The sequence below is a fragment of the Primulina huaijiensis genome, chromosome 13 (genome assembly GCF_012295235.1).
Source record: "Primulina huaijiensis isolate GDHJ02 chromosome 13, ASM1229523v2, whole genome shotgun sequence".
Taxonomy (NCBI): domain Eukaryota; kingdom Viridiplantae; phylum Streptophyta; class Magnoliopsida; order Lamiales; family Gesneriaceae; genus Primulina; species Primulina huaijiensis.
In genome coordinates this window covers 18789006-18815143 of record NC_133318.1, presented here as the reverse complement: position 1 = coordinate 18815143, position 26138 = coordinate 18789006, and the positions used below count along the sequence as shown (strand labels likewise).

Here is a 26138-nt window from a genome sequence, read left to right as displayed (position 1 = left end):
ATATAGCTTTTGAGCAAACTTTTTACTTCTATATTACCTTTAAAATGAACTTGAGTTTTTTAATTTTTTTTTCGTGAAGTAATTTCAAAGGATGAGTGATAAATTACGGTCGGTGAGAACCCTCAAAATTGCATTAAACATCAAATTGCACATTTACTAATAAGTTTGTTTATATAATGCATATTTGCACATTTCATTATTTTTGGGGTATCAAAACATTCATTCTCAAGTCTCAACTCAGATTCCAATGGAGATCGTGATCAATCCACCAAATCAAGAAAATAAACAGGGAATTGTATCATCCGGGCATGACTATTTTAAAGGCGTGGTCATGACTTTAAGGTCGAAACTAATCGACTTTGCGAAAACGACCAAGAAAATCGGAGAGGATGATCCAAGAAGAATTGTACACTCCATGAAAGTTGGATTGGCTCTTATATTAGTATCTTTGTTGTACTACTTCAGGCCTCTATATAATGGATTCGGACAGGCAGGAATGTGGGATATTTTAACCGTTGTTGTCGTGTTCGAATTCACTGTCGGTATGTTAAAAATACAAATAATGTAAACTCCAAATTTACTATATTCATTATTGGTCATCGCTCATATATATATATATATATATGTCTGATATAAACGATCTGGGAATGTTAGGAAATACCAAATTCTTATAAAGTGACTTTATTTAAAAGTTTTTGAAAATTAATAATTAGAATATTCCAAAATTCAAGCATGATTTGGAATATATATATATATATATATATATATATGCATAGCTTTTTATTTCTTTGGTAATATGTTAAATTTGTTTAGGTGGAACACTGTCAAAAAGCTTAAACAGAAGTTGTGCAACAATGGTGGCTGGTGCCTTAGGGATTGGAGCCGAGTACTTAGCCAATCTCTGTGGAGAGAGAGGAGAACCTGTCATTCTTGCAATTTTGGTGTTCCTCTTGGGTATATATATATATATGTTAGGTGAGATTTTAATAAATGTGGGTGGGACCCACATTAATTAAAATATTAAAAATAACAACATCCCACATCGGAAGTTTACAGAAATTGCTGGAGGGAATTAGTTATAAATAGAGCTCAATTTCTTCAGTTATTGTATCCCAAAATTAAAAGTTTTTTAGCTTTGATAAATAGAGAGTGTATAGAAAAAAAAGAGTGTATTTTTTTCTTGAGTGCGAGAATTCTCTTGTGTGAGTTAGAGAAATTATTTTCTCGGTATACTCGGGTTGGGAGTGTGAGAAATATTGAGTGTATTGGTGTATACACTTGTTGTAATATTTCTTCCGGTTATAAAAGTTGCAGTGCTCCGTGGACGTAGCCTATATTGGGTGAACCACGTAAATCTTTGTGTTCTTGTTGGTTATTTTATTCCGCAAGTTTTGGGTACTATCTTATCATCGTGATCAGCATCGCTTCGGGGGTGTAATTCCCCAACAACTGGTATCAGAGCCTTGTTCGACGGAACAGATTTTTCTGAGTATGCTCTGTGGTTGCAGCTTTGTCTGATCTTCCACATCAGAAAAGATTTTTTAGATTTTTTGCTAAGGCTAGAGAAGTGATGGCCGGAGATGATGGATCGGGACCGGGAATCAACAAGTTCGACGGAACAGATTTTTCGTTCTGACGTTTACAGATAAGAGATTATCTGTACAGTAAGAAGCTGCATCAACCTCTATCAGGAAAGAAATCGGAAAAGATTGAGGATGATGATTGGGAGCTCCTTGACCGATAGGTTTTAGGTGTCATACGATTGACCCTAACAAAGAACGTAGCGCATAACGTGGTGGAGGCCAAAACCACGGAGGAGATGATGACCATTCTGTCAGACATGTACGAGAAGCCATCAGCAAACAACAAAGTACATCTCATGAAGAAGTTATTCAACTTGAAGATGGGAGAAGGTGCTTCGGTGGCAAAACACATAAATGTATTCAACACGATTGTCTCCCAGCTGACATCGGTGGACATCAAATTTGATGATGAGATTCGTGCACTTATTCTTCTGGCGTCTGTACCAGAAACTTGGGAACCGATGCGGGCAGCGGTTAGCAACTCTGTTGGAAAAAGAAAACTACAACTCAATTATGTTAGAGATCAAATCCTTGCTAAAGATGTTCGCAGGAAAGACTCGGGTGAAGCAACATCATTGAGATCTGCTCTAAATCTTGATAACAGAGGAAGAGGCAGGAGTGGTGAAAGGAGTTCCAACCGATGGCGCGGTAGATCCAAGTCAAGAAATGGAAAAGACAAAAACATCTTTGAAAAGAATATGAAGTGCTGGAGCTGTGGTGAGACTGGTCACCTGAAAAAGAACTGCAGATCAACGAAGAATAATGCCAATGTTGTCACTGAGGAAGTACATGATGCTCTGCTATTATCCATGGAAAGCCCTGTTGATTCTTGGGTTATGGACTCGGGAGCTTCGTTTCATACCACTGGTGATCGAGATGTATTTGATAATTACATCGCTGGCGATTACGGAAAAGTTTTCCTGGCTGATGGAAAACCCTTGGAAATTGTTGGTATGGGTGATGTACGGATGAAGATGTCAAATGGATCTGTCTGGAAAATCAACAAAGTCAGACATGTACCAAAATTGACACGCAATCTTATCTCGGTGGGACAGCTCGATGATGAAGGCAATAATGTGACCTTCGGTGATAGTTCTTGGAAAGTGAACAAAGGAGCCATGATTGTTGCTCGAGGAAAGAAAACTGGAACACTGTATATGACTTCCAGTTGCAGAGACACATTAGCAGCTGTGGATGCTGGAGCCAATTCAAGTCTATGGCATTATAGACTTGGACACATGAGTGAGAAGGGAATGAAGATGTTGGTGTCAAAAGGAAAGCTACCAGAATTAAAGACTGTTGAACACCAACTATGTGAAAGCTGTATCTTTGGAAAGCAGAAGAAGGTGAGCTTTTCAAAAGGCGGTAGAGAACCGAAAGCAGCAAAGTTGGAGCTGGTTCATACTGATGTATGGGGACCATCTCCTGTGACATCCCTTGGAGGCTCGAGATACTATGTCACATTCATTGACGATTCGAGTAGAAAAGTTTGGGTTTATTTTCTGAAAAATAAATCTGATGTTTACGAGACCTTTAAAAGGTGGAAAGCCATGGTGGAAAATGAGACCAACTTGAAGGTGAAGTGCTTACGGTCTGACAATGGTGGAGAATATGAAGATGATGAGTTCAAGAAATATTGTGCACAGAACGGGATCAAGATGGAGAAAACCATTCCTGGTACACCTCAACAGAATGGTGTAGCTGAAAGGATGAACAGGACCTTGAATGAACGCGCAAGGAGCATGAGATTGCATTCTGGATTGCCAAAATCATTCTGGGCTGATGCTGTTAACACTGCAGCATATCTGATCAACAGAGGACCTTCGGTACCACTGGACTACAAAATACCCGAAGAGGTTTGGAGCGGCAAAGAAGTAAACCTTTCTTTCTTGAAAGTGTTTGGATGTCTATCCTATGTTCATATTGATTCAGCAAGCAGAACAAAACTTGATCCGAAATCAAAGAAGTGCTTCTTTATTGGTTATGGAGATAATGAGTTTGGTTATCGTTTCTGGGATGACCAAAATCGGAAGATCATTCGGAGCAGGGATGTAATCTTTAATGAGAAACTTCTGTACAAGGACAAGTCAGACATTGGAGCTGGAGATGAATGTCCTGAAGTCGAGAAGACTGATGAAGTGCCATTGACAAACATTCCTGTGAATGAATCGAAAACCAGTAACCAGGAAGATGAAGAAGAAACTGCACAAGATGATGACCCACAAACTCCGGTGATTGAACTCAGGAGATCTTTGAGAACCATTAGACCACCTGATAGATACTCCCCTGCACTTCACTATATTTTGCTGACAGACAAAGGTGAACCGGAGACTTATGAAGAGGCAATGCAAAATGATGATTCAACCAAGTGGGAGTTGGCCATGGAAGATGAGATGGATTCACTGTCATCCAATCAGACGTGGGAGTTGACAGAACTTCCGCAAGGCAAAAAGGCGTTACATAACAAGTGGGTGTACCGGTTAAAAGAAGAGCATGATGGTAGCAAGCGGTACAAGGCAAGACTTGTTGTAAAAGGCTTCCAACAACGGGAAGGAATTGATTATACCGAGATTTTCTCTCCGGTGGTTAAATTAACCACTATCAGGACTGTACTTGGACTAGTGGCGAAGGAAGACTTACATTTGGAGCAGTTGGATGTAAAGACTGCGTTTCTTCACGGTGACCTAGATGAAGAAATTTATATGAAGCAGCCACAGGGCTTTGAAGTACGGGGAAAAGAGAGAATGGTATGCAAACTTCAGAAGAGCTTGTACGGTCTCAAACAAGCTCCAAGACAGTGGTACAAGAAGTTTGATGGATTCATGAGTGAAAATGGATTCCTAAGGTGTCAAGCTGATCACTGCTGTTATGTGAAAAAGTTTGACGGTTCTTATATCATACTACTGCTATATGTAGATGATATGCTGATAGCTGGAGCTTGTCTGGAAGAAATTGATAAACTCAAGAAAGATTTATCAAAGGAATTTGCCATGAAGGATTTGGGTGCTGCAAAGCAAATCCTTGGAATGAGGATCTTCAGAGACCGGGTGAATGGATTCTTGAAGTTATCTCAAGAAGAGTACGTGAAAAAGGTGGTTAGCAGATTTAATATGGATGAAGCTAAATCTGTGAGTACTCCTTTGGCTAGTCATTTCAAACTAACCAAAGCACAATCACCATCGACGGAGCAGGAGCAGGCTTATATGAATAAGGTTCCTTATGCTTCTGCTGTCGGAAGCCTCATGTATGCAATGGTGTGCACAAGACCAGACATAGCACATGCAGTGGGAGTTGTGAGCAGGTTTATGAGTAATCCAGGAAAGCAACACTGGGAAGCAGTTAAGTGGATTCTCAGGTATTTGAAAGGTACTGCTAGTTGTTCTTTATGCTTCAGGAGATCAAAATTTGGCTTACAGGGTTTTGTCGATGCCGATATGGGTGGTGACCTGGATGGCAGGAAAAGTACTACTGGATATGTGTTCACATTAGGTGGTACAGTTGTAAGCTGGGTGTCTAAGCTGCAAAAGATTGTTGCGCTTTCGACTACTGAGGCTGAGTATGTTGCAGTTACAGAAGCTAGCAAGGAGATGATATGGTTGAAATCCTTTCTGGAGGAATTGGGTCAGAAGCTTGAAGATAGCACATTACACTGTGACAGTCAGAGTGCTATTCATTTAGCAAAAAATCCTGTTTATCATGCTAGGACAAAGCATATACAGGTTAGGTACCATTTCATCAGATCAGTGCTGGAAGATGGAGTCTTGATGCTGGAGAAGATTCTTGGAAGTAAAAATCCAGCCGATATGCTCACGAAGACGGTAACCATGGACAAACTGAAGTTGTGTTCAACTTCAGTTGGACTGCAAGTATAAATGGAGATATATGAGCTGCTGCACTGATGGTGTGAAGACATGATTGAAATCAAGTCTTCAAGTGGGAGAATTGTTAGGTGAGATTTTAATAAATGTGGGTGGGACCTACATTAATTAAAATATTAAAAATAACAACATCCCACATCGGAAGTTTACAGAAATTGCTGGAGGGAATTAGTTATAAATAGAGCTCAATTCCTTCAGTTATTGTATCCCAAAATCAAAAGCTTTTTAGCTTTGATAAATAGAGAGTGCATAGCAAAAAAATAGTGTATTTTTTTCTTGAGTGCGGGAATTCTCTTGTGTGAGTTTGAGAAATTATTTTCTCGGTATACTCGGGTTGGGAGTGTGAGAAATATTGACTGTATTGGTGTATACACTTGTTGTAATATTTCTTCAAGTTATAAAAGTTGCAGTGCTCCGTGGACGTAGCCTATATTGGGTAAACCACGTAAATCTTTGTGTTCTTGTTGGTTATTTTATTCCGCAAGTTTTGGGTACTATATTATCATCGTGATCAGCATCCCTTCGGGGGTGTAATTCCCCAACAATATATATATACGTTGTGTGTGTGTGTGTGTATGATATGTTATAAATGATTATTGCTTGCAAATGCAGCAACCACGGCTACGTTTACACGATTTCACCCGAGCGTGAAAAGGAAATGCGATTATGGAGTTCTTATATTTATCGTGACATTCACCCTGGTGGCTGTGTCGGGTTTCCGTGTCAGCCAAATCCTGAAATTGGCACATCAAAGGCTGGTAACCATTCTCATTGGCGGGGTGACCTGCATTATCATATCCATATTCGTTTGCCCGGTGTGGGCGGGTCAAGATTTGCATCACCTGATTGCTACAAATATTGAAAAGCTTGCTTTATACTTGGAGGGTAAGCCACATTCTTGTGTTTCAGATTATATATATATATATATATATATATATATATATANTATATATATCAACTCACATGACTTGCCATTATTATCCTCTGGAGAACCAACAACTTCACCCTCAAAACCTGTAAAATCGATTCGATACCAATATTTTGAGAGACCCGACCCGAGAACCCAAAACATCTATCTATATATATATTTGGGAATGGAAACCTTAGTTGGCAAGTCAAAAAAAAGAAACCTTAATTGGAATGCATTTATGATAGCAGCTTTCGTTTCATCAAACAATTTGATTATAATAAAACTATTAATTTTAGGCTTATGATTGCAATTTTCAATTCTTTTAAATAAACGAGTATGACGTTATATCATTCAGAGTGATAACGTTATATCAAACATATATATCAGCAATAACTAACACTAGATTCATATTTTGCGTCAAGTTAACAATCCAGTCGAAAAGAGGACTAATTTTTTTTTAAAAAAAACAACCAACTTATATGAATAAAATCAAATTTTGACTATGTACATAACCAAAAAATAAATAACTAAGCCAGTTTATATGATGGGTTTTTGAAATTTTTTATATTAATATACTCCACGATAAATACTCAATTAGTCTGCGATATATGTGACAAATATTTTACTCATAAGAATATTCACCGTCTTAATTATAAGGCTTTCTGTGATTTAATTATAAGGAAAATTTTGCTTGGTGGGAGCCTGGGCATGGAGGTTTTAGATTCAATCATCCATGGAAACAATATTTGAAGATTGGAGCCTTTGCCAGGGAGTGTGCCTGCCATATCAAAGCCCTTGATGGATACGCTGTTAACTCCAAACTCAAGGTATCCAAACGAATGTTTTACTGAACGTTCTAAAAAACGGTAGGTGATAGGCCAGTGATCACTCATTACCTACAGCTTATATGCTTAGGCGGTCACCTAGATGAGACCTAGGCGGTTTTTCATTTTTAGCTTAAATATTTAATTTTTTTGTTCATCTTAATATTTTTCCAATAATTCATCTTTATTAAATTCAAACTCAAAATTAATGGCGTATTCCTCATCTTCATCCGATACAAATTGATAGACAAATATGTCAAATAACTTTTTTTTCAAATTTAAAAAATAAAAAATATTATATATTAATTTAGACGGATTTTGAGTCTCATAAAGCGACGATTAGGTGGTCTAGACAGTTGATTAATGTAATAAAACCCAAAGGCTTTAACTGTCTAAAAATAGGGTGGTGGGCAACCGCCTAGCACTTAGACGACACCTTTTAGAACATTGATATGTACAAATGATCGATATATTTAATTTTTAGAACGGTACTTCATGATTTGATTAACATATAACAATTTCATCGTAATAACTGAGCATTAAAAAAGGTTGATGGATTTATGCAGGCTACATCAGAAATTTTCAAGAAACTCCAAAAGTCATGCACAACTATGAGCTCAGAATCTACCAAAGCCCTGCAAGACTTGGCCTCCGCAATCAAAATCCTCAAATGTCCATCCTCAGCTGTCCAAACCCACGTAAAGAATTCCAAATCCGCCGCCGATGAATTCAAATCCATCCTCAAAAACATCCCGCCACTTCAACAAAATCTCCAAGAAATAATGCAGCTACTCGTCGTTGCATCCATACTCATCGACATCATTAAATGTGTCGAAAGAATTTCTGAGTCTGTACACGAACTTTCCAAGAGAGCCGGTTTCCAGGAGTAAACTCATCGGGGTAACGAGTCATGTTAAACATATACACGATGGTTTGGTGAATAAGCGAGAATCGTTATTACAAGAGGGATTGCAAGTTTTTAAATTTTTGGATATATATATATATATATATATAATATTTATGTGACAACGCTAATGAAAGAGACCATCTGTATAGTTTCTTTTGGGGTCATAAATCGGGTCGATGATGTGTTAGTGTTGATATTCATCATATTTAAAAGTGGATTTTATTTGAGCTATATCATACATTAAGTTAGTAGGATTTATTGCATATTAAATGTAAATTAATTAATATCCATTGTACAACTTCCCCTTCCTCGATACTAAAAAAAAAAAAAAAACCCCTCTATTGGCAGAAAAAAAAAAAAAAAAAAAAAACCCCTCTGTTGGCAGTCGGCACAACAAATATTTGGATTAAGTTTGAGGATTCCGGGGTTTTTCTTTAAAATCTTGTTACTAAAATCTAGTGGGAGAAACCTAAATCAAGGAAAAAAGTAAAACGATCAATATTCTCTCTAATGTAAATCACTAAAGATACTTTAATTTGATGCACCCCCAATTTCTATACCAAAAAGATTTATTCAGTCGAATATGGTAACAAATAAAAGTAAAAACTCATCAAAACTATAACTCGTTGGTTCACATCATCATTGTATAAACAAGTTGCAAAAACTGATAAGAGACATCAACGTACTGAAAGTAATGCAAAATCAGATCACCTGCAGAGGAATATCAGTACTTTGTGAGCGCTGGGTGAATGTAAAAGCAAAAAATCAAAGAACTACATACTCTTCAATGAATATGCAGAATTGAACCAAGAAATAAATTGAAAGAACATCAAAGCAATTTTGGCAATATACCTGGACAAGAATCTGCTGCAAAATTTTGGGTGAAATTACAACTTTATGCAGCAGCCTGTGGCAATAAGAAAACAAATCTATTAGCAGTATAAAATGTTTGTAAATGATGCAAGTCATGTTACATCTAAATATTTTATTCACCCCATCAAGTCATGTTACGGCTAATAATCTGATAAACCCATCGACTGATGAAATACAGTGTTGCCTAACTACTTGTTGCAATTACGATTACAATTACATTCTCAGGTACATCTAAAACCATCTTCATAAAAAGATTAAAAAAAAATCGACTTTTGTGTTTAGTTGCTGGCATTTGACTCGAAGATAAAAACAGTTCGCTTTTGTATTCAAGTGTTAGCATTTGACTTAAAATCCAAATTCATATTTCCCACTGTAAAGATGCTCGGATTTCTGTTTCATTTCCAATTTGTTTAAATCTTAATATGAAGCATTTGCCACCAGCAAGGGGCAGTATTTCTTGAAATTACTTGACAGTCTTACACTGTTGATGGCAAGATGCCAAGATTTATTGGAAGATGTTATAAATACTACTAGGTAAACAAGGTGAAGATTATCATATACATTCATTCAACTACATACAATATCAGACATACAGAGCGTTTTTATTTGCTTTAATAAAGATAAAATTACCATTTTAGGTTATATGAACCTCATCCAACAGCACTTTTGTGGCCAATTTACAAATTTCCTTTTCCATGAAAATTAAAGGCAGTTGCAGAAAGCATGATGCTGCTTTACCTTGTCGCCTGATACAGTGAAAACTGATCTGACTGAATCGAAAACTTCTTCAATTGGCTTTGCAGCGTCAATCTTTATTAAAACAAAAATAAGTTAAAACATCCAAATCTTCGTCCTAGATGATAATAGAGAGCATACTCAAAGGAGAGAGAACAGGTGCAGCAGCCTCTCATCGACGAAAAAAATTATTGTAGGTTTATAAAAACGCAAGTTTCACTCTTCCAATCAAACCCCTCCCCCCAACCCCCACCCAAATTGCATTCCTTAATACTCACCTATAGTAGAAAGCAGGGTGTAAAAGAATATTGCCTCCTTAACTTTCTCAATTGAAATGAAATACTCTATACATGGAGGCTATATTCTATATGCACCTGTGATAGAGGGTAAGGTGGAAGAGAACTTCACCTTTCTAACTTTTCCTTTTGCGTTATAATACTCAATGACAGGGAGACTAGAATCCAAGAAGACCTTGAACCTCTTCCTTATTGTCTCAATGTTATCGTCTACTCTACCCTTCAAGCAAGAAAAGAAGAAAACAGTTAATAGAAAATCAATGAAGATTGAAGAGAATGGTAAACGATTTTTACTACAAAATCAATGAAATTTTTGCCTAACCTGGTTCCTGTTCAACAGGCGCCTCTCCATTTCCTCTTCCGAGCAATCAAAGAAAAGTACAAATTCTGGCTCAATTCCTGTCTGGCACACAAAGCCGGAGAGAATCCAATAGAAGTGTGAGAATATATAATTTATATAATCAATTTTATTTTTCAGAGCCCTCAATGCAAAGAGCCTACTCGAGCTTTTGAAACACGACCCTATCATAAAATAAACTTTTGTAGATTGCCTTAAGGGATATGAGGAGGTATAAATGAAGACTTACAACAGACTCAAATGCCGCACGATTCTCCTCATTCCGAGGGAAACCATCAATAAGAAACTTGTCATTTCCATTTTCCTGTATTGCTCTTTGGAGAAGCTTAATTGTCACCTCTGAAGGTACGATCTTTCCCTCCTTGATCATGTTATCAATCAAAGTCCTATATATCATGAGACAAATAATCAGAAAGCAATAGTAAAAGGAAGCAAAATAGGGATCATAGCTTATCCAGACTGAGCATCTAAAAAGTTGAAGCATTAACTTGTGAATAGACTTCATTTGATACAAACCAACATCTTTTAAATGAAGCAACAATCACTATCTAAAACAATATTATCATCCAATCAACTAGGCATGCAAATCAGCGATTCCATAAACCTTTTACAGTTGATAAGATCAACTTGTTGGTTCACAATATAAAACAACAATATCGTGGAAAATATAAATAACTTTTGAAAGTCATAACAAACTAGGAAAAAGGGCCTTGCTCAAGTTATAAAGTTGATTTAAAACCTTATTACTTGAGAAGAAAATTTAATGAATTTATTTATACTGAAGAAATCCAGTGCTGATTCGTGGGTGTTATGGCTACAATGTTGTCGTACCCATTTTCGGAACCGGATTTTATCTCTGCTCGGAGAAGATCACCAGCACTAAGATGGGTATATCCAAAATGTTCGACAATATTTGCACATTGAGTGCCCTTCCCACTTCCAGGGCCACCTACTCAAGTTAGAAGAGAGAAAGCAATTAATGTATCAGAATAGCTTCAGGATTTGAAACTAAAATGAAAAAGGGTAGGCCTTTAATTATAAAGAAGAATATGCAGATTATTCAAGAACTACAATCTTCACCATGCAAATTTGTTTCGATGAGCAGAAAAAAAAAAGAGTTGATTTTCCAACTGGTTATTTTGAATACACAAAAACAAAAATGTGGGCATACATGAGTACATAATCAAAACCAAAACTCACCCAGGACAAAAACAACTGTCACACTCTTGTTCTGTACACTTCCATTTGCATCCTGCACCAATTATATTAATACATTAGAACTCTGTCCACAGAGACAAGAGGTCTTTAGGAAGGAAAATTGGTGCAAAATCACTCCAAGGACGGGAATGTTTCTTGAGTACATAAAAACATCTTATTTCCATCTACTAAGAGCAAACACGATGTTATTTCGGGCAGCTAGGCCATAACAATACAATTTACAAAGATTTCGGGCTCCCATAACCATTTGGCACTGGAAATGGTCATTTACATGGAATCGAATTCCCCTTATTCTGTTTTGTTCAATAGGGGAAAAAGTTCGTGGAAAAAAATAGAACAAAGACCTAAATCTCGTTTTTGCAGACACATGCAGACAACATTGTAGTTTTATTTATAATTCATCAATCTGCATATGTATAATGAACTTTAAAGTGAAACGAAGATGGGATTATGTTATAACAATATATATGTGAATATGCAAGTGCACAAACATATGCGTGCATATAAATGTGTACATGAACATGTATGTGCTTGAGCATGCATACTGAGAGAAGGGTTGGAAAATTTTATCAGAACTTTCACTTCAGGCAAAATGAGGAGGAGTCAGAATGGCCTTACTCAGAAAAAACTTCACAAGTTATCATTCAATCAATATAAATCTTAAGAGAAAAACTAAAAGGGGTTGCATCTATAATTCTGTTGTGAACTTGTGATGGAAAAACAGCTATGATTCATAACAATATTTCAAGGAAAATCTTGTTGCAAGAATAACGTAATTACCTTTTTTGCAGCATCAACAAAAGTCTCCATGGTTGTCTTTAAAGAAATTGCAACAAATTATCTGCATACACCAGACATTCGCCCAGTGCAGTTAAAATTTACATAATTCATATAAGCCATTATATTATAACAAGCACAGAGAAAATGATATGAATCACATGGGAAACATCCATAAGTACTAAAATTAAGAAGATCAATAAGATCAAATTCAGACAAGTAGCATTCAATCCTCAGACTTAGTGAAAATTGTAAGCATAAAAATAATCAATCTTTGGCAAGAAATTTGGTGATATTTGGAGATAAGTTCCTATTAATCAATGGCATCGGTAAAAACAAATAAAGATCCATATGGATTACCGTACAATAAAATAAAATGATGCAGCATTTTGTGTGTATAAAATCAATTCTCATAATAAATCCATAGTTCCAACACGTCAGTAAACACTGGATCAAACAATCTATTTCAATGGAAAATCAATCAATTCCATATATTCAAATTTCATTACATGTTTTTGTATGTCACCCGATCGTAAAATGCATATATTTTGATGTACGGTGGTGGGGTTGGACTATCATGATGCAAGAATGCCAGCTCTAGTATCAAACAATACACTGCCTATCAACTTGTTATCATGAATCCTTCAATATTTAATCTAATTATCCATTTTAGTAACTCAAGCTTCACCGAAACATAACTAATTTTAGTCTTTTCATAAAATTATATATTAGTGTTATTCGCTATGAAACCAATGTACATTATAACCTTCCGCCTTCTTGAGGCATTTTTACTCATTTCTCCATATTATCTTTTTATCGAGCACTTAACATGCAAATTCAAAGTCAACATTTCATACACTAACATCGAAGGTAAGCAATCTCGTCTTTTGTATTGGCAAAAGCAATGACAGTTCAGTTTCCAAGAAAAATGCTTCCCGGAACATAGATACGTATTATGAATAAATCATATTTCAGTGTGAATCTAACTCCGAAAAATCAAAAGGTAAATTCATAGTTCATTTGAGTCAATAATAAAAAAAACTTTCATTAGTCACCATACATATCAATAAAACACTACTATTTCATTAATTGTCATAAACGTGTCAATCTCAACTGTTTTATCTGTTCCCACATGTAAAAGCAGCTCTAAAATTTCAGACACGACAACGAAACCTCACAACCTCTATAAAGAAATTAGCTTTATGTTAACACAAAATTATATAACTTGCCCAGAATATTACTAATTTACTGATGCGATCACCTCCTATTTGCAAAGCACACATTGTTAATCCACAAGGTTTTCCATCAATATTGGCAACATCACTTAAAATTCAACCAGGAAATTCGATTAACCAACCATTCAGCAACGTGAATTCAAAGAAAGACCCAGCAATGCAAATCGCTCCTTACCTTGTAGTGTTCGAAGTATGGCTCACGGCCTCAACGTAATGAATGGATCGGAAGAAATATCAACCACGATCTGGATCTCGCTTAGCTTCCTTCGAATTTATTGTGACTGTGTTCGTTTTCTGTTGGGGGAATCAACGGTTTGGGTCGGGCTTTTTTTCTTTTGTTAACCTGGGCAGGTGGACATGGGTTGTGGGCTGGGCAAAAAAATTAAATTTCACATTCCAAAATGACTAAAAGATCCTACTGTGTGTGTATTTTAATCATCTGACCATAATTTCCTCTGTAGTCAAATGAATCGCATCCAAATTTTAATATTGGCTATTTTTTTTCAAAATTTTCATGTTTAGTTGTGTTATCTAGATCCATTTTATGTACATTGTACATACAATATACACATAATATGTATATGTATACGTTGTATGCGTATAATTTTTTTATTTTACGATTTGTTTTGTATTTACTAATTTATATTTGAAAAAATAGAGATTATATCAAAATTGAGAATATTATAAATGGCTTTTTTTGTAATACTTGTTCATAATTAATTGGAATTATTATTTAAATAGTATATATTTTGTTGTTTTAAAAGTTTATGGTGTTTTATATTAATTCATTAGATTTATAAACTAGAACTTAGAGGTATAGTGTTGAAATGAGTAGGGTATAATAGTTTATTATAATATAAATATAAATTAAGTGAAATATATCTCTTTATTACTTTTTGTTTTAGCATGTCTATTACTACTTGAGCACTACCTATTGCGAGAAATAAACTTAAAATTTTCCAATTTTTAATATCTTTCAGTTTTCTCATTTTGTTTTTTGGTATTGTAAGTATTCAATTTTCGGTGTTGGTCTTGTAAATTATGTTATGTTTTGGTTTTACTCTATTTAAAGGAGTTTCTGACATGACGTCGGACACATCGATATTTTTCGATATCACGTTTTCGTTCTAGCAAAAAAAATCAAAACATAACATAATTCACAGGACCAAAACGTAAAATAGCAAACTTATATGATCATGAGTAGGTCTTTTGTGAGACGGTCTCACGAATCTTTATCTGTTAGACGGGTCAACTTTACCGATATTCACAATAAAAAGTAATACTCTTAGCATAAAAAGTAATATTTTTTCATGGATGGCCCAAATAAGATATCCGTCTCACAAAATACGACCCGTGAGATCATCTCACGCAAGTTTTTGTCTATGATCATTTTGATTATTTTTCAAATTATTTACTTTTTGATAAATAATTTGAATTTATCAAGTGGTAATAAATGTATGATATCCCAACTGCCAAGACATATTGATTAAATACTACTAAATCTTAACTCTATACTTTTGCTTTTGGATTTACTACATAAATATGGTGACATCAGACAGTCAGACTCGAAGCGCCATAAATCCCACTTCCGTACGTGGTAGCTGAATAGCAAACCGTACGTTTAAATTCAGAAGTCAGCTTATCGAAATTTGTACTTTGACAATTTCATAAAATCCAAAATAGATACACACACACACACATAATAAAGATAATCGAGATAATTAAAATTAATTATAATCTCTCAAAAAGTGTGGACAATAAAGAAATAAACTAATGAAATCATATTTAAAAAGAAAATATAGGAAAAAATAAATTATGTCTCTCCTTCCATTTCGTTCACAATAGTCACCGGAGGATGCGGCGGCGCCGAGGAGGAAGAGGCTGCGGGAGGGAGAGACGAGAGAGGGGTGTACGTGATAACTCTAAGGCTGTGAAATTATTGATGGTGGAGGGTTTTGGATAAAATGAAATGAATTTGCTTCATGATTATCTTCATTATTGATGTCAATTTTGGATTTTAGCAATTTTTTTTTTTGGTTGGAGGATGGAATCAATCTTTATCACGAAGGAATTTAAAAAAATATTTTATAGAAGTATTAAATATTGTCGTGTTTTATCAAATTAGTTTTAACTCGTATGATCATCACACGGTTTGAATGATATTATTGGCCCAAGTACTTAAGCTCGTGCAACTAAGCTCTTAATTATGAGGGTTTGGTCGGTTCTAACATAAAATTAAGACATAAACCTACGTACATTATATTATTGTTTTATAATTTTGGAACTTTTTGACGTAAGTTGCACATTTCCCAATATGCCCATATCACGCACAAAATATATAAATGTTATACTTTCACATTATTTCATTAACGAGATCACACCATTCACTCGTACAACTTTCCTTGGGTTGGTTGCTCTATCCAAAATTTCTGCCTATGGAGACGATCAACCCATCAAATCAAGATATTAAGCATGGAATTGTATCATGCACGCATGACTATCTTAAAGGCACGGTCACGACTTTAATGTCGAGATTAGTCGAGTTTGCGAAAACGACAAAGAAAATCGGAGAAGATGATCCAAGAAGAATTGTACACTCGATGAAAGTTGGATTGGCTCTTACATTAGTATCTTTGTTATACTACTTTAGGCCTCTATATGATGGATTTGGAGAGGCAGGGATGTGGGCTATTCTAACCGTCGTTGTCGTGTTCGAATACACAGTCGGTAAGTAAAAAATACATTTTGAGTTTTGATATATATGTTGCATGGACACTTATGTTAGGAATGATGAGATGTCATTCATTTATTAGATGTACAATTTTGATATATTTCATTACATCCAATAATCGAGTGTCATCTCATCGGTGTTCACATAAGTATGAACGGTGAATGTGTAACATATCAAACTATATATATGCGTTAGGGTAATCAAAATATTTACCACTCACAATTGTGATTTTATTCATATATATCATGCTAGTTTAGGAGATACCGAATACTTAGAAAGCCACTTTATTAACATTTTTGAAATTCAGAATGCAAAAATCAAAAATTTTTTGGAATACATAAATATATAATGTAGAATAGACAGACTCACGGTGATCATGCAACTTCCTTGTAAACTCGTGGGTTGAGACGTTATACGCACTACTTTAATTTGTTGTACGTTCAAATTTACTTTTGTTAAATTCTTTGTAAATATCGTGACGGGAGAATTATAAATTTTGTCTTGATGTATTTTTCGTTCTTAATTTAATTCAATTAATTGAATTTTTATTTTCAATGTTAGTCTTTTGTCGAAGTTCTGACATAATATCAGATACGTCAACAATAATACTTGGTGTCACATCATAAATGTTTGGCACAATATAAGCATGCCGACATAAAAAACTAAAAGTGGAAAAGGGTGTCAATCGGGATGAAATTTTTATTTACCTTTGCTTAGATTCAATTCTCATTTCACATACATAAAAAGTGTAGGCCTTTGAATAATTTGATTATAATGGTGTACTTAATAATCTCATTTAAGGAAAAAAAGCAAAAATGGTCGTATAATTAAGTTTCCTGCATAATCAACGGTACTACATCATTATTACGGTGTAAAAGGTACTAAAATTGTAAAAGAAACAAAATTATTGTACTGACACTGAAATTTGACTAATTATAATACTAAAATAAAAATATGTAATTAATATGTAAATTTTCCATTAGTTATTTTGTCATTTGTTTTTGGTTAGGTGGAACACTATCAAAAAGCTTGAACAGAAGTTTTGCAACAATGGTAGCTGGCGCATTAGGACTTGGAGCCGAGTACTTAGCCAATCTCTGTGGAAAGATTGGAGAACCTGTCGTTCTTGCAATTTCGGTGTTTGTCCTAGGTACGATGTATAAATAATAATTATCGTTTTACGATATATTTCTTTTTTGCCAAAAATAAAAACCCATATTTTTTTAATAATAAATTAATTACTCTGTATGTTTTTTTTCTGGTTTTTATTTGTATTTCATAATAGAGTGTGTGTGTGTGTGTGTGTGTGTGTGTGATTATTATCCTTTGCGAACACATGCAGCAACAACGGCTACGTTTACGCGATTTTACCCGAGTGTGAAGAGGAAATGCGACTATGGAGTAATTATATTTATCTTGACCTTCGCCCTGGTGGCGGTCTCGGGTTTCCGGGTGGCCGAAATCCTGCAATTGGCGCATCAAAGGTTGTCAACAATTCTCATTGGCGGGGCAACTTGCATGATATTATCCATATTCGTTTGCCCCGTTTGGGCGGGTCAAGATTTGCATGACCAGGTTGCTGCAGATATTGAAAAGCTTGCTTCATACTTGGATGGTATGACCCATTTTTGTGTGGGAAATTTTGTTGTGGGTTCTCGGGTCGGGTCTCTCAAATCTTGCTTGATCAATTTTCCAGGTTTTGGGAGCGAATATTTTTATTCTCCAGGTGATAATAATGACAAGTCATTCCTCCAGGGCTATAAAAGCGTACTTGGTTCCAAGACTAACAGGGAATCTTTGGTAAGTGGAAAATCTCTAGTTATTCAAATCACATTATAAAATCTTTGGTAAAGCTATTAATTTTTGGGATCTAAATATAATATTTGAGTCGTTGAGTGAGATTAGCTTTTTGGTAACAATATATAATTCTAAGCATTTTATTGAGGGAAATACATACACGAATATTTAGTTATTTCTTATAAGAGTTCCATCGATATTTTTGTCCAATAATAGATAATTTATTTCGTGCGAAATTCATATATTGAAGGCAAATTTTGCTTGGTGGGAGCCTGGGCATGGGGGTTTTAGATTCAATCATCCATGGAAACAATATTTGAAGATTGGAGCCTTTGCCAGTGAGTGTGCCTGTCATATCAAAGCTCTTGATGGATACGTTGTTAACTCCAAACTGAAGGTATCATATATATATATATATATATACACACAAATTAATGATTTAATATTTAGAATGTCTTTCAAGATTCAATTAACACATAGTAAAAGAGCATTAAAAAAGGTTGTTCGATGGAGTATTGATTAATTTATGCAGGCTGCATCAGAAATTTGCAGGAAACTCCAAAAGCCATGCACAACTATGAGCTCAGAATCTGCCAAAGTCCTGAAAGATTTAGCCTCCGCCATGAAAACCCTTAAATTTCCATCGTCAGCTATCCAAACCCACGTTCAAAATTCCAAATCCGCGGCCGATGAGTTTGAATCCATCCTCAAAAACATCTCGAAACCTCAACAAGATATCCAAGAAATGATGCAACTACTCGTGGTTGCCTCCATGCTCATCGACATCATTAAGCGTGTCGAAGAAATCTCTGGATCTGTCCACCAACTTTCCCAAAAAGCCGGTTTCCAAAAACAAACATCTTGGGACATTCATGAGTCATGTTGAACGATATATACACGATCGCATGCCATGCACAATGGTTGTCTTGTGGTGAACGAAGAAATTATTAGAACGGAGATTGTAAATATATGTTTTTGGATGTCCGGAAAAAATTTATGTGATGACGCATGTACAAGACTATATGTTCATTTTGGTCATAAATCGGGTCGATGTCGTCGGCAATATCTTATATTTCACGACAATGCTTTGAACTAAGCTAACACTGACCGACTAAGGGTATAAATAATTAAATTAGGTTTTGAAGCGAGCTTGGACTACCAGAATTATAAGGAAAATATAATATTCTTGCATAAATTATCGATCATGCAAAATCATAATTCATTATTCCTCGCATAAAGATTTTAGAATGTAAGTTTTAGCTCCATTATAATTGACAAGTATCAATTCAATTATTACTCGTTAGACTAAGAAAGTCTTCATTTAAACATTTCTTTTTGGGATTCAAAAAATAGTAGCTCGTCTAAATAAAATTTATTTAATAAAATATGACATCATATAATTTTTCTGGAAAAGATTATATAGAATTTATCTTCAATATTTATTTTTTGTTAAAAATTATATTTTTATTTATTAGGCCAGCTTTAAATGGTCTAATCCCATCAAAAACTAAACTCACCTCGAATTGTAGCAACATGGGACGATTCATGACCCTCCTCCCTACCTCCACAAAAAAATATCTAATCGCTCATTTTTTTTCCGACTAATTTTTATATTTCCAAGAAATAAACAAATGCGAGTAAATTATTACTTTTTTTATTAATAAAAATTGTAGAGATGTATAACTGAGTTACAATATATATCTTTGTCATGAATCATACTATCTAATTTCCTCATTATACATTATCACATAAATACTTTATTAATTTGACTAAATTTAGTCAGTCTAATATGACCGATAAATTTGGAAAATTGAATTCAACTATTTCGAAAAATGAATATTAGAATTTTAAAAATATCGGATATTTCAATTTGGTTCTATTTTACCATAAGCAAACACAAAGGTATGAAAAATAATTTCATTCCTCACTATCATTTCACCTAGTCTGGTTATTTTAATAATTTCCGATTTTCATATAGTTGAGATTTCAGTATTTCAGAAAAAGTAGAGTTTTATAGTTAATTCCCACAGCCTGTTCCTGCAGTCCTTGCCCCAAAAATGTGTGATAATAAACAAGAAACCACAAATTATACATGTATGAATTTAACTAATCAAAAATTAAACCCGGCGGCCACTTCACCTATTTCAAATTTAGCTTATATTTACATTTCAGTGTCTGTCACAGCAACTCACCTTTGATAACTACAGAAGTCAAAACAAAGGAAAAAAGAATAAAACAAAACCGAAATACATCAACTCCAAACTAATGTAATACCCTAAAAACATCATTTATGTATCAAACGTAAAGTGGTTCACGATCTAGTTAATTCCTATCTACCAACCATAAATCGGGTTCTCTACATGTGGTGGCAAGAGATGAAGATCTTCGCAATGCTGCCTGTTGTAGTCCCTCGTACCAGGGATCGCACCCGTACACAACCTAAGAAACTCGTTTCCGGTGAGACAATGATGGGCAAAAGCCAATGATCCATCCACCATTCCAGACACGTTCGGCAATAAGGTTGATTTTTTAATATCACTATTGTTATTTCCTTGGGTATATGTGTTGTGTGTGTTGTTCAAGACCTTGTGAAGCTCTGAATATTCCATGAATCTCTGAGTGGCGGCTTCCCATGAAAGGTTGTAGATTTGCTCGGTAGTGAGAGGCTGGGGTTCGTTGGCCATAGCTTCTTTCACTTTCGCAACAAAGTCTTCCGGCGTTTTGTATGTCAAACAGTTGGGGAATGACCTGAAGAACTCGTTCGATGGGTGGTCGGCACAAACAACAAATTTACCCATGGCGAGGGCCTCAGCCGTAGCCGTGCAGAGTACGTCACTGATGCTTGGGTTAATAAAGATCTTGTAACTGCAGGCAAAACTAATACTCAGTAAAATGGAAACAAATATTTAAAAATATAACACAATCACAGAAGAGTTATGACCGGTCTTTTTAGGTAAAATATTAATGCTCACATATTATTGTTGCTCAAGAAATCGAGTTGACAGCTTAATGAGACGAGTTAATAATGATTCAAAAAAGTATCACTAATGAAATGTCTAGCTAAGTGAGCCTGAACGAATTCGAACTGGCAAGGTTGAGAAAACTAACTAATTTAAGTTTGCTTGGGAACCAGGGAAACCCGGTCTGAGCTTTTCTTCAAACAGAAATCACAAGGTTCCAAAAGGTGATTTAGTTCCATATATTCTTCATGTTTCAAACCCCCAGGGTACTGAGTTCTGCATGTTATACTTACCCATCTAGATATTTGAAGAAGCCGATTTTGGCCAAGAAATAGATTATATAAGCTTACAGAAACCCATAACTGAATCGCGATTCAAAGTTTTTAATGGCTAGCGTAAAATTCCTAATGAAAACTGGAAGATAATTCCTTCATGTGACAAGAGAGGACACAAATCAATACATGTCGTCAAAAGTTGAATATGATTTTGAACGGCCAATAACACAAGTGAAATTATATCTGAGTGATGTGCATACACCTAAAGAAAAGATTATTCAGGACACTTACCCATTAAGGGAATCATCTGCATGGTCTATGCCTTTCATAAAGTTGACATTTAGATTAAACTTTTTGGCAGTGCTCTGGACTTCATGAGCATCCTCTCCATTGCCATATACATCCAAGTTGAAGCCGTCAAGATCTGTTCTGTGCGTTGCTAGCAAATCTATAAGCTCCTTGTACCCTTTTGCCCAAACCATCTTGCCTAAGAAATATGCTCCCTTTGAAAAGGTCTGCTGTCCAGACTCCTTTTCAGCAGCTACCTTCTCTCCAATCTTTAAGAACTTTGGATTTACACCATGAACATTGCAAATTACAGACTTAGGCAAATCCTGAGTTGCAGCAGAAAGGCGGAGAACCTACAGAGAGCAATGGACTCCATAATTATTAACAGAATCGAACTTTAAATTGGTCCATAAACCAGCACCACAACTCATTTTTAGGTACCCAATTAATTTGTTGAAAAACTAGACTACATTATAGTGGCGTAGACAAGGATTAGGAAGAACTCAGATAAAAACTAATTTAGTAAAGGCCAGTACCTTGTGACAGTAAGCTCTCACAACCCAGTTGTTTATGTGTTTGACAAAAAAAGCTTGGAGCACACCATTCCTCTCTCTTTTGATGTATTCCAAATAATTTGTGTGAACAATGCCAACCACGTGGTTGAATTTATCTGTCCACCGTTTCCCATGATGATACCAGTTCAAATGTTCTGGTTCTTCTAGGATTGCAATGTCAGCTTCTTTTGACGATATAAACTGAGATGTATCTCCAGCTGGTATAATACTCCGCCTTGATTTTGAGAACTAAGGACATTAACAAGAAAGGTAAATCACGAATCAAAAGCTGAATCCATATGAGATATGAGAATTGTATAAACAGCCCAACCATGTTCAAGGAGATTATTGAAACTTGCATGTGTCCTAAATTATTAAAATTTACTGAATTATATTATTTAATCGGAAAATTTTGAACATAGGAATAAATATAATTCAATCTCAATAGCCATACAATCTGGTGTTTGACTGTAGTTAGTATTTTAAATTAGCTGATGTAGAAACAATTTTATAACATATCCATCCACATGAATTATTTTAGCTCTGCATAATGAACGCTAGCTCATGAAAAATAATAACTTCTTTCAGAAACTACCTTTCCAGGGTAAAATGATATCTTGAAGTCAGCCTTAAAACCAACCCTTTCCTCAAGCCAACGATATATATAACTTTCCTGCTCCTCGGGGGAGCTAAAAGTAAGATTATTGGGATAAACAAGCTCTTGATCTGATCTAGAAAGCCATGGAACCAAGAGTGTAACATTCTGCTCCTCTGATTTTGCTAAATATGCAGCTCGGAAGAGCGGATTTACAGCTGTCCCTGTCATCCAAGGAAGACTGGCAGTGGTGACAATTGCCACGTGCCTCTTCTTATCAGAAACATCATTTTTTCCTACATCACTCCAAAAGCCACCTTCATAGCAATGCCCTGTACTTTGCACAACACTAGCTATCCTTAAATCTAACTCATCATTGATGTTCTCGCTTTCAACAATAGACGACTCTCCAGAAGGTATCGAACGAAAAATAAGTTGACTTTTGCGTTTGCTGCACAGGCTTTCCACTATCTTGTCTGATATTCCTGCCACCAAAATAAAAATGCAATGAATACAACAGCATTAAGCATCCTATAGAGTCCAGAAACGAGAAACTAGATAAAGGTATTCACAGCAACATTGTGGAAGCAAAGACCCAACTTGAAAAACCCTGGGAAAACCCGATACAATTCACCATCCTTGATCGATTGAATAAGAATAGAGAGATTTTAATGGTTCCCAAAACAGCTTTGAACAACTACACTTTTCTAAGGAAGTCACACTATAAACATAAAACAACCTGGGAAAAAAGATCGACAATAAGGAATGAGATGCAAGTCATAAAAAATGCAAAAAATTAAATAAGACAACTCGCTGCACAAGATATTGATCAAGATGTAGCTGCCATACAATAGGTAATTTTATAAGATTCCAATGCTTAAACAATACAATGCCTATTACATTACCACAACTCAGGAGCCAAAACGCAAGAAGGGTTATAGCCAGGTTAGTGAGTAAAAAGAATCGCGCTCTAATTAATTAAAATTGTCCTCTTTTGTACACCATGTAGGGACATATCATCTCCAGGGATAATGAGAATACGAGTACAGATACATCCGAATTCAAGAAAAGCTTGCTCCTGGACTTTACAACCGCTCCCAGAAGAAATCAACAAAAAACATATTATAACAGCAAACACGAAACAAAAATAAACTTGGCGAGTAAAATTAATCAATTAGATAAAAATAAAAACTAAGTGTTTGGGATATTAATCGAACTTTCAAGCTAACAATAAGATAGAATAAAACTTATCACATAAAAAACTACATACCTTTATTAATACCGAGTTGATCCAGTAAGGGACTAGACTGCCTAACTAAACATGCTAGCAGTTCTGGCACGTCCAGGGGTGGAACATCCTGGATCAGGTAGAAGAAAAAAGAAGAGAAAGCATTTAGTAAAGTGGCGGAATATGTGAGAGTATATAATGGATGAATTGACTAGCACAACATTTAATGGCATTTCAATGAAAGTGGTCAAATTACCGCTTGATTATATTTTTTAACGAAAAAATACTTCCAGATTTTATTAATCTAACCTTGTAAACATCATTATTCTTCTCTTTCAATAAAAACCACGGGAAGTAAAATTCTACAAAATACAGAATGCCAGAAATATCTAGGAATATCATGTCATATAATTTCTGAAGAAAGTGCCAACCTTTGACTCATTTGTATCCTTGCAAATTGATTTCTGCGAAATAAAAAGAAAATTTGTTCAAAGAAATCCAGTGTCAAAATAGCTAACGAAATGAAACCAAATGAAGCAGTTCAAATCAAGTTACAATTGTAAACAAAATGGTGCACTAGAAGATGATATAAAAGACAGTAACTTGTCAGAAGGGAATGACCACGATAATCAGAAAATAAGATTGTGGCTGAAGCCTGAAAACATGGAATATTCATGTTTAGCTATCACATGGAGTAAGAAAAGAAACAAACTGAATAACAGCCATCGAACAGAGTTATAGATGGTAGGAAGAAAAACAAAATATTATTTTAAGAATCAAAGCTCCAAGATTTTTAATATTTAATGTTTAAAGCAATACGAAATACGGGTTTGATGCAAACGAGGCAGGATATAGCTCAGTAGAAGAGCTATCGATCTCCCTATATATAGTTTTGGGTTCAAACCACATCAGGTGTAATTGCAAGATTATTTACGAAAAGGGGGCTCCGAATTCTCATGTCCACGAGAAACAATTTACACATCCAATAACAATTTCAGTGTTCTACTTATATTCATTTTTGTAAGATTATAAAGTAAGCACCAAGAGCTTCGCTTCATAATAAAAGACTGCCTAAACTCTACATTACTTGACCCTTACTAGTATCCAATCACTCGATTAAACTAACCATGAAAAAACCATTCTCATACAAAATACACATAAATAAAGAACGAAAAAACACTTACCAAACTTGACTTTAATTTCTCCACGAACTCGCTGTTCCTAATTCCCTCTATGATCTCACTCGAACTCTTTTGCTCCAACTCTCTAAGCCTCGACTTCAAGGTCTTTATAGGTTCCCATGATTCCCCATGTTGTCCCTCCTCTCTTTCCCTGTCCTTAAACCTAACACTACTCCAGTTCCCAAACCTCTCTCTCTCATCCTCCTCATCCACCTCCGAAACAATCGCGTCCCTAATTGCATGCAAATCAAGCTTAATCTGCGGCCGCGGATAAAACTTGAAATCCGGAGACGAATAGGCCCGCCTTATTTCCGAAATCTTCGGCTGCAGCTTCTTCACAAAGTCCATTTCCGCATACGGAGCGGGGCTCATGGTAGCAGACGCGGTAATCGTAGGAACACTGAACTGCGATTTCGAAGCCGAGTTGAGAAAATTCTCGAATTCTCTGTCGGCTATATTTTTGAAGGAATTGGCTCGGTTCTTTATCAGCTGCAGGTCGGCGCCGGCTGAGGAGCGGACCTCGCGCCAACCATTGGATATGAAGGAGAGAGCTTTCTCCGCCGTCACAACCGAGCCTCTTGTTCCGGATGACGCCCCAGCCGATGAGGCTGAGCGCGGCTCCAGAGGCTTGAAATTCATCGTTGTTTTGGATCTTTCAGTGCTAATGAGTTTTCCGATGAAGGATGAATTTGTGAATTGTGAGGGTGCTCTGTTTTAGGATTTTGACGGCTAAGATGTTGCTTTCGTTTCCTTCAACAACAATGGAATATATTATATTATTAAAATTTAAAATATTGGAAAAAAATTAGAGGGGAATTTTGGTTGTTAATTTCGAAGAAAGAGGGAGAGACAAGTGTGATGCCACGTCGGACATCCTCGTTATTTGGATTCTAAGGTGTGACGTGGAGTGCGACGTGCGAGATAACGTGACAGCT

At 35.6% G+C, this 26138-nt stretch overlaps 4 protein-coding genes across 5 annotated transcripts; 2 read left to right on the top strand and 2 right to left on the bottom strand.

The window, feature by feature from the left end:
* The first annotated feature begins 273 nt into the window (after nucleotides 1-273).
* LOC140956410 (aluminum-activated malate transporter 8-like) lies at nucleotides 274-8292 on the top strand. Its single transcript, XM_073413144.1, is given in 6 exon segments — nucleotides 274-542; nucleotides 814-954; nucleotides 6074-6361; nucleotides 6970-7049; nucleotides 7052-7198; nucleotides 7762-8292. Coding segments are annotated over 6 exon segments (1191 nt in total). The 5' UTR covers nucleotides 274-331; the 3' UTR covers nucleotides 8086-8292.
* Nucleotides 8293-8603: 311 nt separating this feature from the next.
* LOC140991439 (UMP-CMP kinase 3-like) lies at nucleotides 8604-13895 on the bottom strand. Of its 2 annotated transcripts, none has more exons than XM_073461394.1 (10): nucleotides 13770-13895; nucleotides 12363-12423; nucleotides 11565-11616; nucleotides 11196-11313; nucleotides 10594-10750; nucleotides 10329-10409; nucleotides 10119-10226; nucleotides 9714-9785; nucleotides 8955-9009; nucleotides 8604-8813 (listed from the first exon to the last, which is right to left on the bottom strand). In XM_073461394.1, the coding sequence occupies exons 2-9, from the start codon at nucleotides 12390-12392 to the stop codon at nucleotides 8998-9000; spliced, it is 630 nt and encodes a 209-aa protein (XP_073317495.1). In that variant the 5' UTR covers nucleotides 12393-12423; nucleotides 13770-13895; the 3' UTR covers nucleotides 8604-8813; nucleotides 8955-8997. The 2 variants fall into 2 exon arrangements, with proteins under 2 accessions (XP_073317495.1, XP_073317494.1); XM_073461393.1 differs by having other exon boundaries at nucleotides 8955-9016; nucleotides 9715-9785.
* A 2134-nt stretch (nucleotides 13896-16029) lies between these two features.
* Nucleotides 16030-19008, top strand: LOC140991301 (aluminum-activated malate transporter 8-like). Its single transcript, XM_073461217.1, has 6 exons — nucleotides 16030-16321; nucleotides 17335-17475; nucleotides 17668-17940; nucleotides 18022-18125; nucleotides 18373-18519; nucleotides 18655-19008. The coding sequence occupies exons 1-6, from the start codon at nucleotides 16030-16032 to the stop codon at nucleotides 19006-19008; spliced, it is 1311 nt and encodes a 436-aa protein (XP_073317318.1).
* A 1221-nt stretch (nucleotides 19009-20229) lies between these two features.
* LOC140991583 (digalactosyldiacylglycerol synthase 1, chloroplastic-like) lies at nucleotides 20230-25938 on the bottom strand. The gene is made up of 7 exons (XM_073461623.1): nucleotides 25207-25938; nucleotides 24454-24486; nucleotides 24065-24152; nucleotides 22795-23279; nucleotides 22182-22448; nucleotides 21649-21998; nucleotides 20230-20987 (listed from the first exon to the last, which is right to left on the bottom strand). The coding sequence occupies exons 1-7, from the start codon at nucleotides 25840-25842 to the stop codon at nucleotides 20456-20458; spliced, it is 2391 nt and encodes a 796-aa protein (XP_073317724.1). The 5' UTR covers nucleotides 25843-25938; the 3' UTR covers nucleotides 20230-20455.
* Between the last annotated feature and the right edge of the window lie 200 nt (nucleotides 25939-26138).